The sequence below is a fragment of the Cryptomeria japonica genome, chromosome 8 (genome assembly GCF_030272615.1).
Source record: "Cryptomeria japonica chromosome 8, Sugi_1.0, whole genome shotgun sequence".
Classification (NCBI taxonomy): Eukaryota; Viridiplantae; Streptophyta; class Pinopsida; order Cupressales; family Cupressaceae; genus Cryptomeria; species Cryptomeria japonica.
The window spans coordinates 78,032,030-78,059,183 of NC_081412.1; the positions used below are offsets into that span (position 1 = coordinate 78,032,030).

Sequence of the window (27,154 nt, forward strand, 5' to 3'; positions counted from 1 at the left end):
CTACGAAGGCTTAACAACTCAACCCCAAAGTGTGACACAATCTCATTCCCATCTTGCGAAGTCCTTTTCCAAAGAAGGTCCTCATTTTCTCCTAACCATAATGGGTTGTCATCTTCCTCCACATTGTTGCTCAACTGAATAGCTTTATTTTTTGTTGTCCTAGTGTTGAAGTCACCAATTAGGATAATATCTCCCACCTTGCTAAAAGTTGAGATATCTTTCTTTAGTGCAACATACAAATCTTTGTTATCTAAATTTCTCTTCTTACAGAATTTTGAATTTTTTGGAGCAAAGTAGTAGTCTGCCAACCAAATTGTGTCCTCCTTATCTGTTATTTTCGGTCATATAAATTGTTTATTTGGGTCTTCTTTCTCTAATTTCACCATATCGCTCCATATTTCATTTATTAGGATTTTTATCCCTCCATGTCCTTTACCTATTTTAGTCACTTCATTCCACACTGAAAGTTTATTGTATCCTTCAAAGTTTGGAATCTTGCACTCCTCATGTTCATGTGTTTCCATAAGAAAAATAATGTCTTTCCCTTCTGTTGGGCCCCAACCCCAGTCCTCTTCTCCATGGGTAACCTCTACAATTCCAACTTATCATGTTTATATACTCTTGTAATGATGCAGTATTGAATGTCTCAAAAAATATTTTTATCAATTACTCGATCTTCAACGGGTACAATTGTGAATGACTAAACAATTTAAAGAAAGCACGTACAACACCCATTGGATGGTGTAGCTCTGACAGCCATACCCACCAAATATAATATCACCAAAACAAGTATAACATGATATAGCTATATTTCTGGTACGATTTGTCAACGAGCTTCATATTTATGACCTTTATTTAAGTTTGAAGCAACTTGTAAAACAAATATCCAAACTTGTCATTTATGTAAGGAAAATTCTGAGTGACAACTATTTATTCTTTTTGGTAGTCAAGTACACTAATTTTAATATTGAAATACAAATAAAAAAATAAACCATAAATCATAAATATATGTTTTACTAGTTCAAAATGTGAATAGAGATAGGGTGTGGAAAATTAGAGTACAAATTACTTGAATAGAGATTCTTACACTAATTACAAATTGTTCAGATCAAATGAATGAAAACAAATTTTAAAGTAGTAAATTAAGATTACATGATAAATTTTGTGGTCTTTGTATTCAACTTTATAGTTTATTTGATTTTTTTGGGATCATTTTATTGGTTTTGGATTGTTTATGATTATAATAAAATTTATCACATTACAAATAAAGAGATTAAAGGAATATATAATTATAGAAACCTATCTTAATTAAAATAGTATTCATTGTATTTAAATAATAATTATATTACTTCTGATATTATATTAAAGAATGATAATATTGAATGAGAAGAAAGACTAATAATAATAAAATTATTTATATATAATATAGCAACTAACTTTTTATACAATAAATTTGAATAAGATTAAAAAAAAAAGCTAATATGAAATTTTCACAATTATTAGAGATAAATAAAATAAAATAAAAAATTAATTATAAAATATTATTTTAAAGTTTGTCCATGAGAAAATAGAATGCATGGTACAATTAAATATGATTTGAGTATATTTCTCTATTTGGTTTCAATTGAAAAATTTAGGAGAGAGTGTTAGTTGATAGGGTTTTATGTGGACTTTCATGTTTAGGAATTCATTCATTGGAATATGTCTTACCAATTACAAACTATGAAAAAAAAGACTTTTCATAGGCTTACTACTTTTAGATATGATGTGAGTGCTTACATTCAATACATTCAATACATAGCTTAAACAACAATTATTGTTATCAATCCACTACTTGTTATTGATTTTCTATTTTTAAAGGGTAGTAATAAATAAATAAAAAATCTCTATCTCTAATTATTTAGATATGTAGTTTCATAAAGGACAACATTCCTTTATGTTATCAAATCCTCATCGCTAGGGACATCTCAACTTCATCGCTTTATATCAAGTTGAGATCTCTCGATCATCCGAATCGAATCAATCGCTAGGGGCATATCAGTTTCATCGCTTCATATCAAGCTGATATTTGTCTTCGTCTGAATCAATCTCTTAACGTTAATCAGTTTCATCGCTTTTCATCAAGTTGATTATTCGTTTAAACTCAATCAAGGGTTTAAAGAGTATCTTCGATCACACTCAATCTAAGCAGGTGTTCAGTATTCGTTGCTTTGGATCAAGCTAGACAGTTTATCTTCGCTCATCGTGTCTTGATCAATCAAGTTCAAGATCGATTTTTTATCATCACTCACCGTGTCTAGATCAATAAGATCCGCTTCTTGATCAATCAAGTTCAAGTTCAGTATCTTTTGTTTTCTATCGTTCCTAAGTTCAATCAAGTTCTGGATCGGTATCTCTTTAATCAAACTTTATCCAGCTTCGTCGCTTCGAATCAAGCTAAACACCTCGCTTTTCATCTAGTTCGTGATCAATCGAGTTCAGAACTGGTATCTCCTAGACATCAAATTTTCTTTAGACCAATGCATTGCTCGCACATTAATTCAAAGAGGGGCAAATGTAATACCCTAAAAATGGTCATCTAAACCATGGGCCCCTAATCTCGACAACATCACCAAGGTCCTAACCAAAGGCAATTAAATAAATCTTGATCACACAATTAATTCTTTAATCATCAATGTCACATGACAAAATTAATCAACCAATATTAATTAAATATTTATTTAATTAATTGATCATTCCAAGTAAATCATTTTAAACTATTATCTTATTTATTTTATTAAATATCCTAGCATATTTTTTTTTTGATCGATAAAAGGTCGTAGCCAACATTTTATTATTTTTATGAAAATATTACATCTCCATTCAGTGTGGGCACCGGTAGGAAAGAATGGAGATAAGAAAACCTCCGGTCTCACCCAGATCCCTTCTAGAATCAGACATTATAAATAACTGTACATTTTTACAAATCCTCATCTGAGGATGTAGGCAGACATAATAAGACATTTAAGATTCTATCCATACATAATATCATTCAGCACTTTCCGGCTGGATCCATCTTCTCATATATGGCTAATCCACAAATGCTTTGATCATAAACTTTGTCCTGTTTCCCGAATCTGCAAAATCTTAGCGACATACTTTGCCAGATTGTTAGTAGCATAGTAAACTTAATAAATTGCATCGATCATTCAAAGAATAATAACATCTTTCAAATAATGTAAGAGGATTATAGCCTGGATACCCCTTAGCTTGAAACCATCCTACCCCTTTGGGTTTCAAATTAAGAGATTATCCAGGCTACAATTCTTCCTACAGCTGGAAAGAATCAATTTCTATCAGATTCTTAAATACATTAAATTCTGCAAAAATCAGTTCTCCAAAACCTGATCATAAAAAATAAATATTTTCTTATGCATATGTCTGTGTCTTTAAATGCCAATATGCACAATAATCTATCATTGAAACTGCCATGATCTTGAGAATATACAGATGCACATAGAAAATAATAGGCCTGGGAAAAGAAGTGAAACCACAGAAGAACCGAGAAATGGACCAGAGATTTATTGTAAATAAAACCAACTAAAATCTGAATCCATATCTAAATCTTGGATTACCTCTACTGCCCTCCTCAAAACCTCACCATAAATCTGTCACCCATACCTCAATCATTTGAAAGAACCCGAAAGAACCCCTCACGAAGGATCCAGGATACCTCAAAATCAAGTTGTGTTGGATGCTAAGCAATTCTGAAACAACCTCTACTGACATGCAAACATCGAGACAGAAACCATCATTAACTGTCCCACTTTAAAACAAGGTTGATAACCTCAGTTAGAGTTGTTACCAGCTCTAACCGATATGTAGGAACTAGAGAACCAAGTGTTAAAAAACCAGTAACCATGGCTCAAGGACATAACGCCTGGCAGACCCAGCTTATCATTACAAGAAGAGATTTAATTTGCATTGAATTCTATCCCTTCGCTGTCCAGGGCAGACTTATCACCGTTTACATGCATTGGAGGAATAACCTGTAGGAGTCAGAACAGAGAAACCAGACATTTACCAATCACCTCTTAACACGACTGAAACACCCCTGGCACCTACCCACCGAATGGTAGTCAAGGACTCGGAAATTAGAAATCAAGCATATATTAAGGTTCAGATATAGATATATATAAATATATATATATATTTATATATATACATACTCATATATATATATAGATTCTGTATATATATATGTATATATGCGTGTGTGTGATTATGAAGTTTTCTAATTACACCCACACATACACACACATATACATATATGAGGAAATATATATATGTATATATATACTATTGTATATATATACACATATCTATATATATGGACATATATATATATATATATGTATATATTTATAAATATAAGAACCATCCGATGAGAATGGGACTGTCTATGAATACACACACACACACACACACACACACACACACACACACACACACACACACACACATATATATCCATGTGAGAACATATATATATATATATATATGTATATATATATATATATATATATATATATATATATATATATATATATATATCGGAATCTTAGTATACCAAAATGTTGAAGTAAGGAGACTGTAGCCACCCTTCCTAGAGTTTATAAATGAGGAACAAGGAGAGGATTTGGAGAGGAGTGATATGAAGGGGTATTGCGGACATCACCTAAAATATCCATGGGGCAATCCATTCTAAAGACATACGAATTACCATCTGCCCCTAAATTGGCTAACTTGTCTGCAATAGTGTTGCCTTCCCTATAAATATGATTGACTGAAGTTTCCTCAAAGTATTTGATCAAGTCCAAAATAATTTTTAGTTCCGCTTGCAATTTCTAGTTTGACACTACCCTAGTCCTGACTGCATTTATAGTTAACGATGAATCCCCCTCAATTTCCAGATATTTTATCCCAAGTGATTTGGCTAAAATCAATCCCTCCCGTAACGCTGAGAACTCAGCCATGTTATTCGAGGCCTAGCCAATAGGCTTATTAATGCTAGCAATTAGTACACCGTTATCTTGGTGAATTGCACACCCTATACCTGCTATACCAGGATTTCCACGAGAGGCACCATCGAAATTAAGCTTAGCCCAGCCCTTTCGGGGGGGAGTCCACTTTGTTAGCTTCCTTTCTATCTCAGCCTGTTCACCTCCACTTCCCATAAACGGGGGAATTATCAAACCCATCCATTTAGATCGAAGAACCTCATCCCATCTGGTTAAATTATTAGTCTTTCCCTGGGTATGTCTTAGTTTATTATTGATTTTTTCCACAATTGTTGCCTCGATCTTATTTAGAAGGGATTCTACCCTCAATTTTGATTCTTTAAAGATCCGCCTGTTTCTCTCCTTCCATATTTCCCATATGAGGATTGTCGGTGCTATTTGCCATACTAAGTGGTATATATCCTTTGTGAAGGGAGGTTGCCAGCTAATCAGCCACTCTGAAATATCCCTCGGTCTCGGAGTCGGCCAACCGAGGCTTGAGCAAAGCCAATCCCAACATCTCTGAGTGAAACTACAACTAAGAAGCAGGTGGTCCACATTTTCTTCCTCGGATTCGCATAGAGGGCATCTCGATGGTCCCATGAATCCTAATTTCAAGAACCAATCTGATGTAAGAATCCTCTTCTGGGAAGCTGCCCATGAGAAGATGCCAGCTTTGGGAAGACCCACGTTATTCCAGCAAAGGCTAATCGGAATATTAGGATTGGTTACAGCTCTTCTGAGTTTTAAAAGTGAGTAACCTTCTTTGGCTTTATAAATGCCCGAAGAACTACCTGCCCAAATTATCCTGTCTTTCCCATTATGTAATGAAAAATGCCTATTCCTCAAATTATTCCAGAGGGTTTCCTTGTCTACATTTGTCAAGTTCATCTCATCAAGGGGTTTCCACTCCCAACCCAATGCGGGGTCATTGGAAACCAGCTTGATATAATCCTTGACATACCTGCCCCTGTTTGATTTACAATGTTCAATACCTTCTACGCTTATTCCAGTTTTGTCAAGGGCAGAATAACCCCCCCACGAGTCTTCCCAGAACAATGCCTCAGAACCATCCGCAATATCCCAAGTCAAATAGTCTCTGATCACCTCTCTACATTCTAACATAAAATTCCAGACTTTGGATCCCTTCGGAAGAAACTCCGTCCTTAGTATACTATCAGGATTGGAATTAGTGAGATATTTAGCTTTGAGGATCCTTACCCATTTAAGATCCGGATCCGAGTACATTTTCCAGACTAACTTCGCCCCCAGAGCCATGTTTTGAACCCCCAAGTCTTTGATGCCAACACCCCCTATACTGATAGGCTGGCTAATTTTATCCCAAGATATTAAAGCATATTTCTTTTTGTCTGAGTACATATTCCAAAAGAACTTCCTCATCTTTTTTATCATTTCTAATCGAGCACCTTTAGGTAATTGCTGGCAGGTCATCTGGAATATCGGAATAGCCGCCATTACAGCTTTTAGTAATGTTAATCTCCCAGCCGAAGATAGGCATTTGTTCTTCCAAGAATTCAACCTGAGATCCATCTTTTCAAGGATTTCTTTCCATAATGAATTTATATTGTTTCCCTTATCCATCGAAATCCCTAGATATTTACAAGGGAGTTTCCCTTTATCAAACCCTAAGATATTACAAATATCTGACTCTATGTTTTGCGAAGTGTTAAAGAAAAAGATTTCCGATTTATTCCTGTTCACTTCCTGACCAGAAGCTAATGCATAGATGTCAAGAATCCTTTTGAAAGCCATGGCTTCAGACCTATTCGCACATCCCATCAGCATTGTGTCATCAGCAAACTGCTGGTGGGTAATGGCCTCCATTCCATTAGTAATTTTAATACCTTTGACAATCTGATTCATTCGAGCACATGAAATGATTCTCCCAAGGCCCTCTGCCATTATGATAAATAAAAAAGGGGATAAAGGATCTCCTTGTCTAATCCCTCTAGATATCTGGAAGAAGCCTGCTGGGGAACCATTTATAAGCAATGATATCCTGGGAGATGAAATGCATTCGAAGATTAAATTGATCCATTGTTTAGAAATATCCTAGCATATTTAATTAAATAAATCAATTTGCCATTAAATCACCAAAAAGAGGAATTAATTTGAAAAATAAATAAAAATTGCCATAAATCTTTAAAAAAAGAAACAAATCAAAAAAGAGGAATTGGAAATTATGAGCACAAATCTTCAAAAAAGGAAATAAATCAAAAGAGGAATTAATTGACAAAAAAAAATTAAAAATTGAGAAAAGAAATCAATTGGAGATAATCTTGAAAAAAAAAAATTATTAATTGATAAATAATCTCAGAGAAAGCAATTAAAACAATTAAATATTAAAATTGAATGAAATAGAGAATAAATCAGTTTTTTCTTGATTTTATCTTAATTTTAGTTCAAATTCCTTTAAAACTGAGAAAAACATCCAATCACATCAATTCACCTGGATTGTGCTTCCTCTTGGAAAATCTTGACCGCTCATCATCATTTGATCTCAGCCTTTGGTTTCTTTCTGAATTTTCTATAAATTTAGGCCTTCATCTCTCATTCAAAAAAATCCTGGAGAATATATTGTTATTATACTATTTTTGCTCTTGGTTTATTGAGAATTTGCATTGAGATATTGCATATTAGTTATATAAATCATTTAGCTTAATATTGCTTAAATCATGTTAGATTAATATTGCATTCATTTAGCTCATATTTATGCTCATATAGATAAAAATCCTTTGTTTAGTTGTTGTCTAGTCACTAAATAGCTTAGCAATCTGAGAGCAATCTAAACTTGCATCTACTAGAGGGCAATGAGTCGCTTTGTAATGGTTTATTATTCATTGATTATTGATTTACTAACTATGCATCTAATGACTTGATTGAAGTGTTGTGTATTCCAGATACAGATACAGGTCCACTTTTCACACACACACCTTGCACATACTTTTTAATTTCCTCGTTGTTATTTGGACATTCACTTATACTAATACCACACTTTCTCATTCATTTAACATTTTGTTTTATCCACGTGCTCTTTCTTCTATCTAATTTTTCACTAGCTACCATTTTTGGCCAGCGATGGGTCTCCATGTTATCTAATCTTCTTAGATAGCTTAACAACCGAAACATAGTTGATGCCTCAATGGGGAAAGATCCGACCTCTGCTAGGACAATCTCATATGGAACCGTAGATTTAATCTTGAGGCTATGTGTAATTAAATGTTTTTGCAATCTCTCTATCTGTCTCCATTTTTTTGCTGAAGTGTTGCTACTCCAAACTTCACATCCATATAGTACCACTAGGTCAACTAAAAGCCCAAAAAGAGTTTTCTTTGTCTTCCAATCCCAGAGCTCGAATCTTTTGCATCTATTTTACAATGAGTATAGAGCTTTCCATCCCCCTTGAATCCTTTTTGCTCTACACGTTTCCCAATTGAGTTTGTTGTGAAAATCAAGGCCAAGATACTTATATCCATTTACCACCTGTAAGGGGTTACCTTGAAAAAAAAATTCCCTATGAACCTTCTTTCTCTTGAAGGTAAAGATCACGACCTTAGTTTTGGTAGTGTTCACTTGCATCCCCACTTGATGACAAAAGAGCTCTTATGCTTTTAAGTGTTTTTTCAAATCTTGTGTTGTTTTTGCCACTAAAATAAGATCATCAACATATAAAAGCAGTGTTATAACATAGTTGGTCAAGTAAACCCCGCCACCACCAAACTTATCGATCCACTCCTCTAATTCGTCAATGTATATCCCAAATAAGGTAGGGGATAATGAGCATCCCTTCTTGACCCCAATATCACTTCCAAAACATTATGAAAATCCCTGTTTGGTTCGAATTTTGGCCCAAACTTGTTCATACAGCCTATGAACAACAACTCTATATTGTTTTGGGATTTCTAATTCTTCCACCCTACTCCACAATTTGCTCCTAGGTACTGTATCAAAAGATTTCTTGAAGTCAACAAAGCAACAAAATACCTCCTCTCCCTGTTTATCCCAGACCTTCTCAATCAAGTATCTAAGTGTCATGCAATGATCAATGGTAGAATGTTTTGGCTTGAAGCCCGCTTGCCCTTTTGCCCGCTTTCCCTCCTTTTTAGCCCAAACATTGATCCGTTTTTTTATCACGCTCACAAACAGTTTGCCAAAAAGAGGATTGATCATTATAGTGCGGTAGTTTGAGGGGTTGTTGATGTCACCACTTGTGAGTAGGGGGATAACAACACTAGTTGTCCAATTTGTTGGAAACCCATACTAAAGGACCTCATTGAATATTTTTTTTAATATAAGGCATGAGAGCCTCCAAACCCCATTTTAAGTGTTCTGCTTGTAAATCGTCTATGTCTCGACCTTTACCCATTGACAACTTCTTTATTCCTTCTTTAACGTCTTTGGAAGAGAAAAGTTTAGCTCTTGAATTAACTATTGGAGGGCTGTCTTTATTTGGCCCCCTCTCATATGGTTGTTTTGCATACTCTAACCATTCAAGATCTGTAATATTGTTCTCTTTAATCATGTCTTGCTACTGCAATTCTCTCCAAAATCCTCTTGGATTGTGCCTCCCAAGTGATATTAACTCCTTTCTTTTAGTTTGCATATAAACTTGTTTTTTCAATCTGACTAGCTTTACATATTCTCTATTATTACCCCAACTTTTAGCCATTTTCCTTGCTGCCTTACAATCCTCATCGTACCATGGGTTTGCAAGAAAGCTATTCTTATTGCCTCTTTTAGGCCTAGACCTTTTGCAAGAATTTAGAGCCTTGAGAATAATAGAGGTTAGCATGATGCTGTCCATAGCTTTCTTATTTGAATTGTTCATCCCATTGGTTCCCACTTCGTATAGCTATTTTTCAAGTGTTGTTCAAAAGGTTTCTTGGTTTTCATGCATCAAAAGGATTGCACCTTGAGTAGCCTCTTTCTTTTCATTATGTTGTGTCATCTCTTGACGTTGAGTATCATTTTTTATGTTGATTTTCACATATTGGGTTGTGATCTGAATTTATTTCTATGAGACACTTCTTTACCTCTATGGCTATCAAACTTGTCATGAGTTTCTTTGAGCTTATAACAAAATCCACCACACTTTGACCATTGTATGTGTGACATATAATGTTCCCATAACTTGACTGCATTTTTAAACCATTGCATATAATTAAATCATATAAGCTTCATACTCCCAACAATTCTGTCCCATTTTGGTCTTTAAAAAAAACATAAAATAAATTCGAATGAAGTGTCTTTTAAAAAACAAAAGAAGAAGGGAGAATTCGAATGGAAGTGTCTTTTAAAAAAAAGAAAAGAAAAAAATTGAAAAGAAAAAACAAATCCCGTTTGATTGAAAGATCACAACCACTTATAGTCACTTGAATTGAATACAATATTTACACACATGATCGATTCAAAAGAATGGCCTTAGCTTCTCGATATAGCTCTGCACTAGCAGGTCTTCAGCACCCACAAGAGAGTAAATGGGAGGAAAGATTTATTCGTAGGGAGAGCTTAAATTGCATCGACCTACGAGTTGCATCCACCAGGCTTAAGATAACGAACCCACAAATTATTTTTTCCAACAAAATTGTTAGAATCCATGGAAGCAGAGGATACTCTGTTTTATCAGCAATTTCTCAAGGTGAGGAAGAAACTGATGTACAGATAGAAGGTGGGGTCGAGGAAGTAGAAGACGAGGAGTACATTCGCCAAATCTTGAGAGTATGTTGTTTTTAGTTGTATTTAATCTGCTGCTTTTTGTGTTTGGTTATGCCTGGTAAAATAAGAGGTCAAGAATACTTATGTATGGCGATCTTGCAGGTTGTGGAGCTTCTCAAGGAGAAGAGAGACATGACTTTCAATGAGGTATGTGTTCTCTGTCTATTCATTTCACACCCTCAACTACAATAACGGCAGTAAAAATTTACATCTAGAGTAATTTTTCATTGGAAACAAGGGGACTTGCCTTGTACCGGATCCCCATATAGGATATTGATTCTCGTCTAGTGTCTAGTCTTGAGGGCACAGCCTCGCAATCCGCAAGCATAAGAACAAGCTTAGAAAAATCAATAGAAAACATTTGTGTTAATACTTAATAGTCAAATTTCATTAGAAACAAAGGAAATTGCATTTTGCCTTATTCTAACTTAAGATTATGATTTAGTCGAGAATTCAGTCTTGTGGACAAAAGAGGATATGGTTACATTTGTCATTGAGTTTTCGTTCACCTGTTTCTTTATATTCATAGACCAACAGGCTTTGATCTAGTGGTAATGCTGAGAAATTGCAATGATGACCACCTTTAAGTTCAATGGTATTAATAAGCAGCCTGATAGCTCTGGCTCTTTTTATTTTCTAGTTTGGTCACGAGGTTAAACCCAATGGGTATGAAATTTCAACAATGTATGTAGGGAAAAGTGAGAAGATCCATTTTTTTGCCAAATGGGTTCTCCTATGCCCAGGAGGCATGCTGGTTAGCCTGTGAACTAAGAAATAACCTTAATCTTTTAACTTAACTTGTGCTCGTAGTAGAAGGAAGTCAGATTTAAGGTTTTTATTGAAAAGACCTTGCCAGCTAGAAGTGTAATTGTGAAGAGAAAGGATATTGATAATCTTATAATCTGTGAAGGAGAAGCAAGGGTAACCGAATCTTAAATGCAATAGAAAGAAAATTATGGCACCCCTAATATAAATCGATTATTTACTTTGAGAAATACTTTAAGAAAAAAATTGAGCAAAAACAACACGTTATCTTAACTTAACTATTCCCAATATAATAAGATATTTTTTTGTTTGTGTTTGTGCTTATTCATAATCTATATACACGTTTATAGATGCACACTACTATAAAAATCACTACACAATACTGCAATACAATGGGTATTAAACTGTGGGCCAAAAAACACCTATAAGACCCTTTATATACCCACAGGCGATGTCTTATATTCCACACACGATGCCTCATATTTTCTAACTGAGATGCCATTAGAAATATTGAGATGTAGAACATACAAAGCGTACAACACATATCTAAAATGCCACTTGCAGGATCTCAAATGCTTTTTGAATGACAAATCTTTAACCTTAATGAAGAGTGAATATAAGATGCATGATCACTACTTGAATCAAACATTACATGTCTAACATCCCACCCAAATGGGAAATGGAAGCTCTCACGCTGCACATCAAAATAATATTTAATGGGGCCATTCAAAATGGGTTTCCGACAAATTGGATGACTAGTGTCATTGTCCCCTTGCTCAAAAGTGGCAATATCAACAACCCTTCAAACTACCACACTATAGTGATCAATCCTCTCTTGGAAATCATTTTGGGAGCATGATAGAATGACAAATTAGTATTTGGGTAGAGAAGCATGGAAAGAGGGTGAAGGGGCAACTGAGCTTTAGGCCAAAGCACTCAATGTTGGGAGCATGATAGAATGACAAATTAATATCTGGGTAAAGAAGCATGGAAAGAGGGTGAAGGGGGCAACTGAGCTTTAGGCCAAAGCACTCTCCCATTGATCATTGCATTACACTCAAACACTTGATTGTGAAGGTTTGGTATAGACAGGGAGGAGAGGTATTCTACTGCTTTGTTGATTTTAAGAAAGCATTTGACACTATACCTAAAAGCAAATTATGGAGTAGAATGGAAGAATTGGGACTAGTAAAAAAGTTTAGGGTTACTGTTCATAGGTTTTATGATCAAGTTTGGGCCAAAATTTGAACCAAGCAGGGATTATTAGAATGTTTTGGGAGTGACATTGTGGTCAAGTAGGGTTGCTCATTATCTCCTATGCTATTTGGGTTGTACATTGACAAATTAGAGGATTGGATAGACAATTTGGTGGTGGGGGTTTTCACTTGACCATGTAATAAATTTACTTCTATGTGTAAATGATCTTATTTTAAAAAAAACAATGCATGATTTGAAGGAACACTTGAAAGCTCTAGAATGGTTTTGCAAAGAGGTGGGGATGCAAGTGAACACTAGAAAAACTAAGGTCACGATCTCCACTGTGAAGAGAAAGAAGCTTCATATGGAACTTGTCTTCAAAGGTAGCCCCTTGCAAGTGGTTAATGATTATAAATATCTTGGCCTTGATTTCCACAATAAGATCATGTGGGAGACATGTAGAGCAAAAAGGATACAAGGAGGATGGAAAGCCTTACGCTCATTACAAAATAGATGCGGAAGAGCTAAATTATGGGATTGGAAAACTAAGAAAACTTTTTTTGGGATGCTAGTGGTTCTAGTGATGCTCTACAGGTGTGAAGTTTGGGGTGGCAACACATCAACAATGAAGTGGAGATAGATAGAGAGATTACAAAAACATCTAGTGCCTTATGAGATTGCCTTGGTAGAAGCTAGTGCCTTTCTTGTGGAGGCATCGACTATGATTCAGCTACTAAGTTATCTAAATTGGCTAGAGAACATGGAGCTGCCTGTTGAGAATGGGTGTCTCAAACTTATCGGTTGAAATCTTGTAATATGACTAAGCCATGTAATCGGGCACTTGGTTTCGTTGCAGTTTTTGTAGTGATCTGTTAAGTATCGGTAGAACTTGAGTTTTTGGTAGCCAAAGTCACTTTTCTGTCCAATGAGATCTTCCTGATAAGACTGTTCAGTATTGGTAGAAAGTGTTACTGATAGAACTTGAGTTTTTGGTAGCCGGTCACTTTTCTGTCTGATGAGATCTTCCCGATAAGACTATTCATTATCAATAGAAAGTGTTATCGGTATAACTTGAGTTTTCAGTAGTCGAAGTCACTTTTCTGTCCAATGAGATCTTCAAGACTGTTTAGTATCGGTAGAAGTTGAGTTTTTTGGAAAAGCCATTTTAATGCCGAAGTTCGATTCTATGCCGATAAGCCGATAAGCTTTGAGATGGTCTTGGGTCGGACGATGGTTGACTCATGCTGTCATGCTATGTTGGAAGTCGATGATTGTTCTGGATGGGAACATTAGCCGATAGTCTTTAGGATTCAATGGGGGTCACATCCGACTAGTTTTTTTCTTGCTAAATTTGATGCCAATAATTGGTCCAAGTTGGAGTTTGAGGAGCATGGTTGGAATTCGGTGTAGATTACACATCGTGTTTTTGACAACTGAAGAATCCGACAGTTGAGCCGTATGGAAATTGAATCGAACCGTTTTCTATACAGGGGTATAAATAATCTGTAGGAATGGTTGTTCAGGTTGATCAATCGGTTGGTGAAGTTAGTCTGTTGGTTGGTTGATGTTTTTGTTGGATGTTGAATTGCAAAATCCGTTGTGCTTATAATCTGTGTGATCTAATTTGATCTGATGTTGTATGCTGCCTGAACAGAGACTGATTCAGAGCGATCAATCTGTAACTTGTATGTAAATTTGATTTACTGTAATACAAGAGATATTGCTTTGGTGTGTGGGTTTTTCATCGGTATGGGTTTTCCCATGTGAAATCTGGTGTTCACTCAATGTTTGAAAATCTTTCATGTTTGCTCTGTTTTACTATTATGTGCATCTTAATGATTGTAATTGGAATTAAAAGACACCCCTGCTTCTCTCCCCTTTGAATTTAACATTCTGGAAGGCGTTTTCCGCACCGTGCTTTCCTTACAAATGGTATTAGAGCTTGGCCAGCTGTGTTATCCTTGTGGGTAGGACAGGTTTTTTGTGTTAATTCTGTAGTGGGAATTTTGTAGGGAACTAGTGTTTGAAATTGTAGGTTGAAGATGGTGAGTACATCAGGGAGAGTAGACATTGAAAAATTCAATGGGGGCAACTATGAGTTATGGAAACTCAAAATGGAAGACCTGTTGGTGGACATAGACCTTTGGGCTGCAGAGTCTGGAGTTAAACCATCTGGCATGAAACAAGAAGATTGGGATCTCACAAATAGGAAAGTCAAAGGACTGATTAGACTATGTCTTGTAGATTCTGTATTTTTGAATGTTCACGAGGAAAAGACAACAGCTACTCTGTGGAAGAAGCTTGGTGAGATTTATCAGGGAAAGTTTTTGGTAAATAAGTTATTCCTGAGGAAAAAGTTGTACTCCTTGAAAATGAGTGAAGGTACATCTGTGGCAGACCATCTGAATACTTTCAACATGATTGTTGCACAGTTAACTTCTGTGGGTGTGAAGATTGATGACAAGGATTGTTGTATGCTTTTGTTATGTTCCTTGCTCGACATGTGGGATCATTTTGGTGATGGCTATTGGAAGTACAACAACCACCTTCAAAATGGAAGATGTGGTTGCTTCGTTGTTGTCAAAGGAGGTATAGAGGAAATCTTCTAAGATGGCCAAGGAGGCTCTTGTTGTTCGAGGCAGATCAAAGGAAAGAGGCAAGTAGAAGGACAAGAAGTCCAAATCCAAGTCGAAGGAGAGATCAAAGTCTCCTGGAAAGAAGTCCAAGGTGAAGTATTGGAATTGTGGGCAGTCTGACCATATTCGAAAGGATTGCAAGGAGGAGAAAAAGAAGAAGAAGAAGAAGAATTCTTCTGACACTGAGTCTTCTCAAAGTGATGCTGATGCCTTCATTGCTGCCTTGGCAACTCAAACAGCTGATAATGTCTGGTTGATAGATTCAAGTGCGTCATTCCACATGACACCTCATAGAGAATGGTTCTCTAGATATGAGGAATATGATGGTGGAAAGGTGTATTTGGCTGGTGATTCATCTCTTGAAATTTTTGGCCGAGGAAGAGTCAGAATTCAGTTTCCTAATGGAAGAATTAAGGGAATTGATGGCGTAATGCACATACCAGGTCTGGCTCAGATTTTGTTTTCTGTTAGCAAGCTAAATGATGCTGATGTACAAGTTACATTTTTGGGTGGTGGCTATAAAATGATTAGAGGGTCGATAGTGTTGGCTAAGGGTGCAAGGGTTGGAACTCTGTTCAAGTTGGATGCACAGTCTGTTCAATGTAACAGTGCCTCTGGAAAGTCAGAGAAGGCTGCCTGGAAGGAGAATGTTGCAAGCTCTATGGAGGTCAAACTTCCTGCAGAGAAAACGATGTTATGGCATCACAGACTCGGTCACATTGGAGAAAAGGCCTTTAAAGCTCTAAAAATAAAAAACTGGTAGAGGGGCTTGATGGTTGTAATTTTGAGTTTGAATTCTGTGAACAATGCATATATGGAAAGCAACACCGTGTTTCATTTTATTCTAATCCTCATGGATCTTCTGGTTTGCTGGATTATGTTCACTCTGATGTTTTTGGTCCAGTAAATATTCCTTCGTTGTCAAAATCTAGATATTATGTTTTTTTCATAGATGATTATTTGAGGACATTTGTATATTTTTTGAAAAGTAAATCAGAAGTGTTCAGTTGGTTTTAGGAGTTTAAGAACTTGGTTGAAAACCAGACCGGTAGGAAAATTAAGTGCTTAAGGATTGATAATGGCGGTGAGTTCTGTTCTGCAGATTTTGAACAATACTGCAAAGACTATGGAATTAAGAGGCATAAAACTACACCTTATATTCCACAACAAAATGGAGTTGCTGAAAGGTTGAATAGAATGTTGATGGAAAAGGCGAGAAGCATGCTGAGTGGTGCTGGCCTGGAGCAAAAATTTTGGGTTGAGGTTGTCAGCGTTGGTAGACAAAATGCCTATGGAAGCATGGTCTGGTAAAAAGCCCTCTCTGAGACATATTCATGTCTTTGGCTGTGAGGCATATGCGTATGTGCCTGATGTAAATAGATCCAAGTTGGAGAACAAAGCTGTCAAGTGTATCTTTATTGGCTATGGCAGTGGTGTGAAAGGATTCAAGCTTTGGAATCCTATCACTAAGAAGGTGTTGTACAATAGAAGTGTGATCTTCCGAGAGCTGAAACCTACCTCAGTAGATCTGCAGCCTGGAAAGACTGAGGAGGAAGTAGTAGTTGAAATTCCTCTAAATCCAGAAAAGGAGGAACTGAGAACTCCATGTGTACCTGAAAGAGAGGAGAGCTCAAGTAACTCTGAAAGTTCTGATGAAAAGGAAGAACAAGATCCTCCACCTTAGCCATTGAGGAGGTCTACACGTGAGAGGAAGCAACCTGAAAGGTATGGATATTCGATGCTGGATTCGAATTGTGCCTATGCTTTGATTACTAACATTGATGAGCCTAGGACTGTGAAAGAGGCAATCAAAATGTCTGATTCAAATTTTTGGTTGGAGGCCATGAATGAAGAAATGGCATCTTTGTGTTAGCATTGCATTATATGTTGTCATTGATGCCAAATCCTTTGGTCCGAAATAGGTCCGGATGTGCTATGATAAGGAGGAGTGTTTGATTTAGGTATATTGTGCGCTTGGAGGTTTCCCAGTTTCATTGGATGAGTTTGGTATCTCGGAGGTTGTTTCTCAATATTATCTTTGGGTTCGGATTGGTTCGGAGCTCAAGGCCTTGGACCGGATATTGAGGTTGTATAACATGCGGATACATTTTGGGTCCGGCTTTGGTATTGTATGTAGCGTGTTAATATGTTCGATGAGGAACTGTGTGATATGGTCCACTTCTCATTCTTTACCACCACCAGAATGTTTAGTGGAGACCTATTTAGATCTTTGTCTCAACCGACATTGAGAATTATGATTTCCGGAGACAATATATATAGGAGTTTGATTTGATGAATTGATACATGGCTTTTTGTGTTGAAGACATGCAAGATTGAAAGAATCCAGCAGTTGTGTGAGTATAGTGTTGCGGATTGTTATCGAAAGCAGTTCCGATAGTGCAGACCATGTTTTTGTGGTGGATTCTCTTTATCTTTATTTCTTCTTCGACAGTGAGCCTTTCAGGGCAGTGAACCCACCTGCAGTGAGAAAATCGACAGTGAGCATTTCAGGGTAGTGAGCCACCCTTTGTAAAAATCACCTTAACCAGTGTCACCTTAATCGGTGTTTATATATTGAGAATTAACATTCTTCGTGGTTTTTCCCTTCTTGGGTTTTCCACGTAAAATTTGGTGTTTCTTGTGTCGGTTTTGATTCTTGCATGCATTTTCAAGTTCTGTTAATTCTCTTTATTATTCCGCATTTGTGCATTAAGGTTAAAAAGAAAAAATTATTGTCAACTAATTCACCCCCCCCTTTCAGTTGCCCGGATATTCAACAATTGGTATCGGAGCTGTGATTCCTTGATATAAAGCTTAACCGCTTGAGGTAGATCCTGATTTGATGGCACGCAAGTTATCCATTCCTATCTTTGATATCTTTGATGGATCTGGATATAGCTTCTGGAAAGTAAAGATGAGAGGATATTTGGTTTCTCTAGGTTACATTACTTGGAAGGTTGTGGAGACAAAGTATGTTCTACTGGCAAATGGTCTTAACACTCTGGATTAGATTCAAGCTTATGAAGAAAATGAAAAGGCAAGGTATGTTATCTTCAATGCAGTATCAAAAACTGAATTGACTAAGGTTATCTCTTTGAATACTGCTCATGAGGTTTGGCAGAAACTGAAAGACATCTATGAAAGAAATGAGAGAGTCAAGCTGACAAAGAGGTTAACAGCTAAGAGAAGATACCAAAACCTAAGTATGGAAGAAGGAGAAGATATTGTGAGCTATTTTGAGAAGGTTGATACTGCAGTGAATGAGATCAGAGAACTTGGAGGCACCTTGAGTGATGAAGATGTGATTGACAAAATCCTGATGACATTACCGGTAAGCTATAGTGATAAGATCTCAACGATTGAAAAAACTTATGATCCAAAGAAATTCACTAGAGAGCAACTGTTTGGTATCTTGACTGCATTCGAAGTAAGTTTGGGAAGGACAAAGATAAGTCAGAAACCGTGTCCAAGACATCAGAAGACAATCCGGATGATGAAGAGAGCCCGGATGAGGTGGAAGCAAACTTTGTGAGAAAACTGAAGAAAGGCACTGACAAATACAAAGGTATGTTACCCTTTAAATGTTTTAGATGTGGTAAGTTTGGTCATATTGCGACTAGACATTCGGAAAAGGGAAATAGACAGAATTTTAAGGAAAACAAGGGCAAGTTAAATAAGGAGGCATATTATGTTAAGGATGATGCTAGTATTTCAGATGATGAATTAGACTATGAGGATGGTGATTGCTTGTTTTTGGTAGAAAAGGATGTTCCTAAGTTTGATATACCTAAGACTGCTGCTAATGCATTTCATGCTAGAAGGGATAAGAATGAATGGTTGATTGATAGTGGATGCTTAAATCATATGACCAGTGATAAAAGTAAATTCATAAAACTTGAAAGATATGATGGAGGTTCAGTTAGATTTGGAGATGATCAGACAGCACAAATTGTTGCTATTAGCTCAACTACTTTTGATGGAAAACATAACACTGACAATGTTTATTATGTGAAGGGTTTGCATCATAATCTCTTGAGTGTTGGATAGATGTGCAAAAATGGATACAATGTTGTTTTTTAGGACAATGGATGTGAGATCCGAAAGGAGTCCAGAATGGTTATTGTAGCTGGAAGGACAAATGGAAATACGCACTAGTTGGAAGGAGCTCTAAAACATTGCTTGATATCACAACTGGCTATGGCACCGGAGGATGTGTCATATCAATTTTGATAACTTGGTACAAATTAGTTCAAGGAGTACAGTAAGAGACTTGCCCAGATTGACTAAACCAGAGAACAACATCTACAAGGAATGTCAAATAGGAAAGCAAACTAGAAGTACATTTAGAGGAAAGGATTACTCGTCCACCGAATTACTGGATTTGGTTCACATAGATCTCTGTGGTCTGACCTGGACAAGGAGCCTACAAGCTGAAAGTTATTTCATGTTATTGATTGATGATTATTCTAGAATGATTTGGGTTGCATTTTTGAGAGAGAAATTTGAAGCATTAGAAAAGTTTAAGATATTCAAGGCAAAAGTCGAAAATGAAGTTGACAGGAAAATCAAATGTTTAAGGTCTGGTAGAGGAGGAGAATTCATCTCAGATGAGTTCAATGACTTCTGTGAGAAGCATGGCATCAAAAGATAGCTATTTGCTCCCCGGACACCTCAGTAGAAGGGTGTAGTTGAAAGAATCAGACTATACAAGAAGCAACTAGAACCATGATAAAAGGAGCAGAGTTATCGAAAGTTTATTGGAAAAAATCAACTCATACAGCAACATACACACTTAACAAAATTCTGTATCGAAGAAAGTATGGTAAGACATCTTATGAACTATGGTATGGTAGAACTCCGACAGTGAGATATTTCAAAGTTTTTGGAAGCAACTGCTATATCCGCAGAGATGAGGATAATCTTCAAAGTTTGACAGCAGAGCAGATGAAGGCATATTCTTGGGTTATGCAACAAAGAGCAAAGCATATCGATGTTTCAACAAAAAGATTGAATAAGATTGTTGAAAGTGCAAGTGTAAAAGTTGATGAGAATACTTCAAAGGATTCAGAAATTGCAGTAGGATATGAATTAGATGAGTCCGAAGAAAAGGAAAAGAAAGAAGAAAGCAGGAGTGAAGAAAAGAATGATCAAGATTCTCCAGCATCTGCATCCAAGACTCCAAGGTATGTTAGAAAGAATCACTGAAAAGAACAGACCATCAAAGATAAGAGCAGAGTTATCACAAGAAGCAAAGCAGCTCAAGAACAGGTCTTGCTGTGTTTGCTATCTGAAACCGAGCCAAAGATAGTGGAAGAAGCTTGTAATGATCATAACTGGATGAAGGCAATGAAAGAGGAACTAGATCAGATTGAGAAAAACCAGACATGGGAATTGGTCAGCAGACTGGAAGACAAGAATGTGATTGGAACTAAATGGGTATTTTGGAACAAGTTGGATGAAGATGAAAAAGTTGTAAGGAGTAAGGCAAGGTTGGTTTGCAAAGGATACACTCAAATTGAAGGAATTGACTTTGATGAGACTTATGCCCTGGTTGCAAGAATGGAAGTAATCCGGATGTTCCTGGCATTGGTAGCATTCAAGGACTTCAATGTTTATTAGATGGATGTGAAATCAACATTTTTGAATGGAGAATTGAAATAAGAGGTCTACATTGAACAACCAGAAGGATTCAAATTGAAGGATGATCCAAACATTGTGTGCAGATTGAAAAAGGCTTTGTGTGGACCAAAACAAGCTCCTAGAGCTTCGTATGGGAGATTAGACAAGCACCTAACTGATCAAGGTTTTCAGAAGGGTTTAGCAGACAACTTGTACTTCAAGACAGGTTCAGGTAAAATTCTAATTGTGGTAATATATGTTGATGATATATTCTTTGGAGGAAGTGAAGACATGTGCAAAAGATTTGTTGTTGAGATGCAGAAAGAATTTGAAATGTCCATGATTGGTGAATTAAACTTCTTTGTTGGATTGCATATTAATCAAAATGATAAAGGAATTTTCATTTCTTAGTCTAAGTATGTCAAAGAACTTTTGAAGAAGTTTGGGTTGGAGAATTCCGAACCGATATGTACACCTATGACTACTGGGTGCAAGTTAACTAAGGATGATAAATCACCTAAGGTAGATGCAAGTCGGTATAGGTCAATGATTGGAGGACTGTTATATCTGATTGCTACCGGACTGGATATCATGTATGCATTATGTTTGGTAGAAAGGTTTAGCAAGAACCGAAAGAATCACATGTTGTGGCAGTGAAAAGAATTTTCAGATATCTTAAAGGTACAAAAGAATTCTGTTTGTGTTATCCCAAGAACTTAGATTTTACCCACAGCTTGTACTGATGTAGATTGGGCCAGAAGTGTGGATGACAAAAAAAGCACAAGTGGAGGAGCATTCTTTCTTGGCTCCTGGTTAGTTGCTTGGTCAAGTAAGAAGCAAGATTATGTGTCTTTATCAATGGCAGAAGCATAGTACATTGCAACATCTTCTTGTTGTACTCAGATTTTATGGATGAAACAGACTTTGAAGGACATTGGTGTGAAGTTTGATGATCCTATCTCAATCATGTGTGATAATACTAGTGCAATAAATATTTCAAAGAGTCCAGTACAACATTCCAGAACAAAGCATATATCTATCAGGTATCACTTCTTGAGGGAAAAAGTTCTAGACAATGAGGTCATACTTGAGTATGTGCCTACAAAAGAGCAGATTGCAGACATATACTTACTAAGGCATTGTGCAAAGATACTTTTGAGTATCTTCGACAGAAGTTAGGGGTATTACCCCCTACCAGTTTGGACTAATATGCATTTCAGATGTGCATTGGTCTAGTGAGCAACATGTACATTCTTTTTTGGACTGATGCTGGTGTGCTTCTTCTCAGGGGGAGCAGGAATGAGTTTTTCAGGGGGAGTTTTGTCCACCTTTGTCATTGCTGTCAAAGGGGGGGAGAGAGATGGTTGTGCATAATGATGATCTTTCATTTTCTATGTTGTTGTTGTTGATGGATGTTGCCATCAATGACGAAGGGGGAGATTGTTAGCATTGCATTATATGTTGTTATCGATGTCAAATCCTTTGGTCCAAAATAGGTTTGGATGTGGTATGATGTTTGATTTAGGTATATTGTGCGCTTGGAGTTTTCCCCGTTTCACTGGATGAGTTTGGTATCTTGGAGGTTGTTCTCAGTATTATCTTTGGGGCCGGATTGGTCTGGAGCTTGAGGCCTTGGACCGGATATTGAGGCTGTATAATGTGCGGATACATTTTGGGTCCGACTTTGGTATTGTATGTAGCGTGTTGATATGTTTGATGAGGAACGGTGTGATATGGTCCACTTCTCATTCCTTACCACCACCAGAATGTTTAGTGGAGACCTATTTTAGATCTCTGTCTCAACCAACATTGAGAATTATGATTTCCGGAGACAGTATATATAGGAGTTTGATTTGATGAATTGATACATGGCTTTTTGTGTTGAAGACATGCGAGATTGAAAGAATCCAACAGTTGTGAGTATAGTGTTGCGGATTGTTACCAAAAGTAGTTTTGACAGTGTAGACCGTGTTTTTGTGGTGGATTCTCTTTATCTTTCTTTCTTCTTCGACAGTGAGCCTTTTAGGGTAGTGAGCCCACCTGCAGTGAGAAAATCGACAGTGAGCACCTTGGCAGCGAGCCACCCTTTGTAAAAATCACCTTAATCGGTGTTTATATATTGAGAATCAACATTCTCCGTGGTTTTTCCCTTCTTGGGTTTTCCACGTAAAATTTGGTGTTTCTTGTGTTTGTTCTGATTCTTTCATGCGTTTTCAAGTTCTATTAATTCTGTTAAAAAGAAAAATTTATTGTCAACTGATTCAGCCCCCCTCTCAGTTGCCCGAATATTCAACGCTTTGAAGAAGAATGAAACCTGGAATCTCGCGCCCTTGCCAGAAGGTCGAAAACCAGTTGGCTGCAAATGGGTATTTAAGAAGAAAATTGGTCTGGATGGCAATGTGGAAAAGTATAAAGCTAGGTTGGTCGCGAAAGGTTATTCCTAGGTTGAGGGAATTAATAATGGGGAAATATTCTCCTGTAGCAAAGCTGACATCTATCAGATTTCTTTGGTCACTTGCAACAACATATGATAGGTCAAGTAGATGGATGTGAAGACAACATTCCTTCATGTATATTTGGAGGAAGAGATTTATATGTCCCAACTTGAGCACTTGGTTGAAAAAGGTAAAGAATCCTTGGTTTGCAAATTAAAGAAATCTCTTTATGGTTTGAAACAGTCACCTAGAATGCGGTACCGGAAGTTTGACACCTTTGTGTTGTCATTGGGATCTATAAGATCAAAATTAGATCATTGTGTGTATTTCAAGACTGAAAATGGTCGTTTACTTATCATTGCTCTATACGTGGATGACATGTTATTCATTGGGAATGATAAGGGTATGATATCTGATTTAAAATCGTAGTTGTCAGCATGTTTTGAAATGAAAGATTTAGGTGCAGCTAGGTATATTCTGGGGACGGAAATCAGAAGGGATAGGAAGAGTAGAAAGCTTTGGCTCAGCCAAATTAAGTACATTAGTACTGTCCTTGAGAGGTTTAATATGTCAGATTGCAAGCAGCTAGTTGTTCTAGTACTGCAGGGAACGAAACTTTCTGTTGAGGATTGTCCTAAATCTTCTACTGAGAAGGACATGGCCAAGGTACCTTATGCAAGTGCAGTTGGCAGCTTAATGTATGCAATGGTTTGTACTAGGCCTGACATTGCCCAAGCAGTGGGAGTACTAATCCGGTTTATGGCAAATCTAGGAAGGTCGGATGCTATGAAAAGTGTTTAGATATCCGAGAGGTACTTCTCAGTATGCTCTGTGTTACCATGGAAATTTGGTTGGATCACAGAGGACTGTCAACATTCAAGGATATGTGGATTCTGATTGGGCAGGGGACATTGACAGCAGAAGATCCACCAGTGGATTTGTATTCACGTTGAATGGTGGTGCAATTAGTTGGATGAGCAAGCGGCAAGTGGTAGTTGTTTTGTCCACTAGAGAGGCAGAGTACATGGCAGCAACTTGTGCCTGTCAAAAGGCTGTTTGTCTTATGCGTTTGTGTTTTGATGTTGGCTTTAATGTAGGGCAGATTACTATTTGTTGTGATAGTCAGAGTGCCATTGTTTGGCGAGAAATCCTACTTTCCATGCTAGGACGAAACATGTTGATGTCCAGTATCACTTTGTTTGTGACATGGTGGAAGATGGAAAGGTTAATCTTGAAAAGGTGGATACTTTGACTAATGTTGCAGATGCATTGACAAATCCTGTGAGCACAACTAAGTTCAAATGGTGTGCTAACTCTATGGGCCTTGGAGCCCATGATTCTCTCTAGTCTCGAATGTTTTGGAGATACCAGTAAGTTCTTCGTCAAGTGGGAGAATGTTGAGAATGGGTGTCTCAAACTTACTGGTTGAAATCTCATAATATGACTAAGTCATGTAATTAGGCACTTGATTTCGTTGCAGTTTTTGTAGCAATCTGTTATGTATCGGTAGAACTTGAGTTTTCGGTAGCCGAAGTCACGTTTTTGTCCAATGAGATCTTTCCGATAAGACTATTCAATATCGGTAGAAAGTGTTATCGGTAGAACTTGAGTTTTCTAGTAGCCAAAGTCGCTTTTCTGTCCGATGAGATCTTCCTGATAAGGCTGTTCAGTATTAATAGAAAGTGTTATTGGTAGAACTTGAGTTTTTGGTAGCCGACTTCACTTTTCTGTCCAATGAGATCTTTTCGATAAGACTGTTCAGTAACGGTAGAAAGTGTTACTGGTAGAACTTGAGGTTTTTGGAAAAGCCATTTTAATGCCGAAGTTCAATTCTATGCCAATAAGCTGATAAACTTTGAGATGGTCTTGGTGGGGACCACGGGTGACTCATGCTGTCATGCTAAGTTGGAAGCCAATGATTGGTTCGAATGGGAACATAGCCGATAGTCTTTAGGATTTAGTGGGGGTCACGTTCGATTGGTTTTTTTCTTGCTGAATTGGATGCCAATAATTGGTCCAAGCTGGAGTCTGAGGAGCACGATTTGAATCCGGTGTAGATAACACACCGTGTTTTCGACAACTGAAGAATTCGACTGTTGAGCCGTATGGAAACTGAATCGAACCGTTTTCTATACAGGGGTATAAATAATTTGTAGGAATGGTTGTTCAGGTTGATCGATCCGTTGGTGAAGTTAGTCTGTTGGTTGGTTGATGTTTCTGTTGGATGCCGAATTGCAGAATCCGTTGTGCCTGTAATCTGTGTGATCTAATTTGGTCTGATGTTGTATGCTGCCTGAACAAAGATTGATTCAGAGTGATTAATCTGTAACTTGTTTGTAAATTTGATCTACTTTAATACAAGAGATATTGCTTTGGTGTGTGCGTTTTTCACTTGTAAGGGTTTTCCCACGTGAAATCTAGTGTTCACTCAGTGTTTAAAAATCTTTCATGTTTGCTCTGTTTTACTGTTATGTGCATCTTAATGACTGTAATTGGAATTAAAAGACACCTGCTTCTCTCCCCTTTGAATTTAACAATTGGGAAGTCGTTTTCCGCACCGTGCTTTCCTTACACTGCCTCATTGGCCCAAAATGGCAGTAGAAGAGAAATTAGACAAAAGAAAGAGCATGTGGATCAATTCTAGATATGATCATGGACAAAAGAACTATATAGAAGCAGAAATAAAATGGAAAGCAATAATGTCAGTAGCTTAGCTAAGAACTAGTTCGCATCAGCTCAAGTGTGAAACTGGAAGGTGGATGTAACCTAAAGAAGAGTGGGCAGATAGAATATGTTTTTATTGTTCTCTAGAAATGGTGGAGACACAGTGACATTACATTATGGAGTGTTCAACTTAAGAGGATACTCAAATCAATTACATCAAGACTCTAAATGTGGTCTCCTTCAGTAACACGTTTGAAGAAGAAAGGATAACAAAAGTTGCAGATAACTTGATCAAGATGCACAATAGAAGATCCGGGATACAAAAGGAAAAGGAGATCAAGCAGGCATAATGTTGGTGGTCTATTTGTTTATAACTTCCGTGCTTATCTATGTTGCTAGCTATCCATGGGTCCCATAGGCTGTTTGGCCTCTTGAATGTTATTAAACCATTCATTCATTCAATCACGATGATAGTTGCATGCAAAATCCTCAAAGCAAACATGGGCATAGATTCAACTATAGCCACACCACATCACACCACAACCATTCTCCCAGGAAGGGCTTTGTAGTGGGGAAACCACAAGTTCCCTCCAAAGAAACAAGAACCAGCCCAAAATGAGACATTGTATAGGGAATGATATGCCTTTTTAAAGTAATTGAGCAATCCTCTAATAATCCACCTGAAATGACTCACTCCTCGAGTCTTCTTGAATTGAGCGAGTCGCAGGCTTGGTGCTGTAGGGAGCTGCGCTCCAGTGCAGTCCTCTAAAACAATGTGAGGAATAATCTTACCCCTTCATCATGCCTTCCCTTTGCAAGGGTCACAACCTTTCACTATTACCACCCCTTCAAAATGTCACAACCTTTCATCATTTCTATCCTTAAAAGTCACTTCCCTATTTTCTGCCCATTCCTTTTTTCTTCCATTAATCTTACCTTAATCCCTATGCTCCATTCTTTCTTCCTTTTCTCCATATCCCCCCCTCTATATTAATTGCTTACTCTTTTTATACCCTCATATCTCATTGAGAAGACACATCTCTTTGGAAAGAGATATCCCTTT

The 27,154-nt window shown here is 37.1% G+C and overlaps 1 protein-coding gene across 1 annotated transcript in view; it reads left to right on the top strand.

The window, feature by feature from the left end:
- Positions 1 to 10,435: 10,435 nt before the first annotated feature.
- Positions 10,436 to 27,154, top strand: part of LOC131046372 (protein CHLOROPLAST ENHANCING STRESS TOLERANCE, chloroplastic) — a 121,760-nt gene continuing 105,041 nt past the window's right edge. The window contains exons 1-2 of the mRNA XM_057980112.2: positions 10,436 to 10,778; positions 10,878 to 10,922. Coding sequence (XP_057836095.1) covers positions 10,476 to 10,778; positions 10,878 to 10,922 — 348 coding nt within the window. The 5' untranslated portion in view covers positions 10,436 to 10,475. The remainder of the gene's footprint in view (positions 10,779 to 10,877; positions 10,923 to 27,154) is intronic.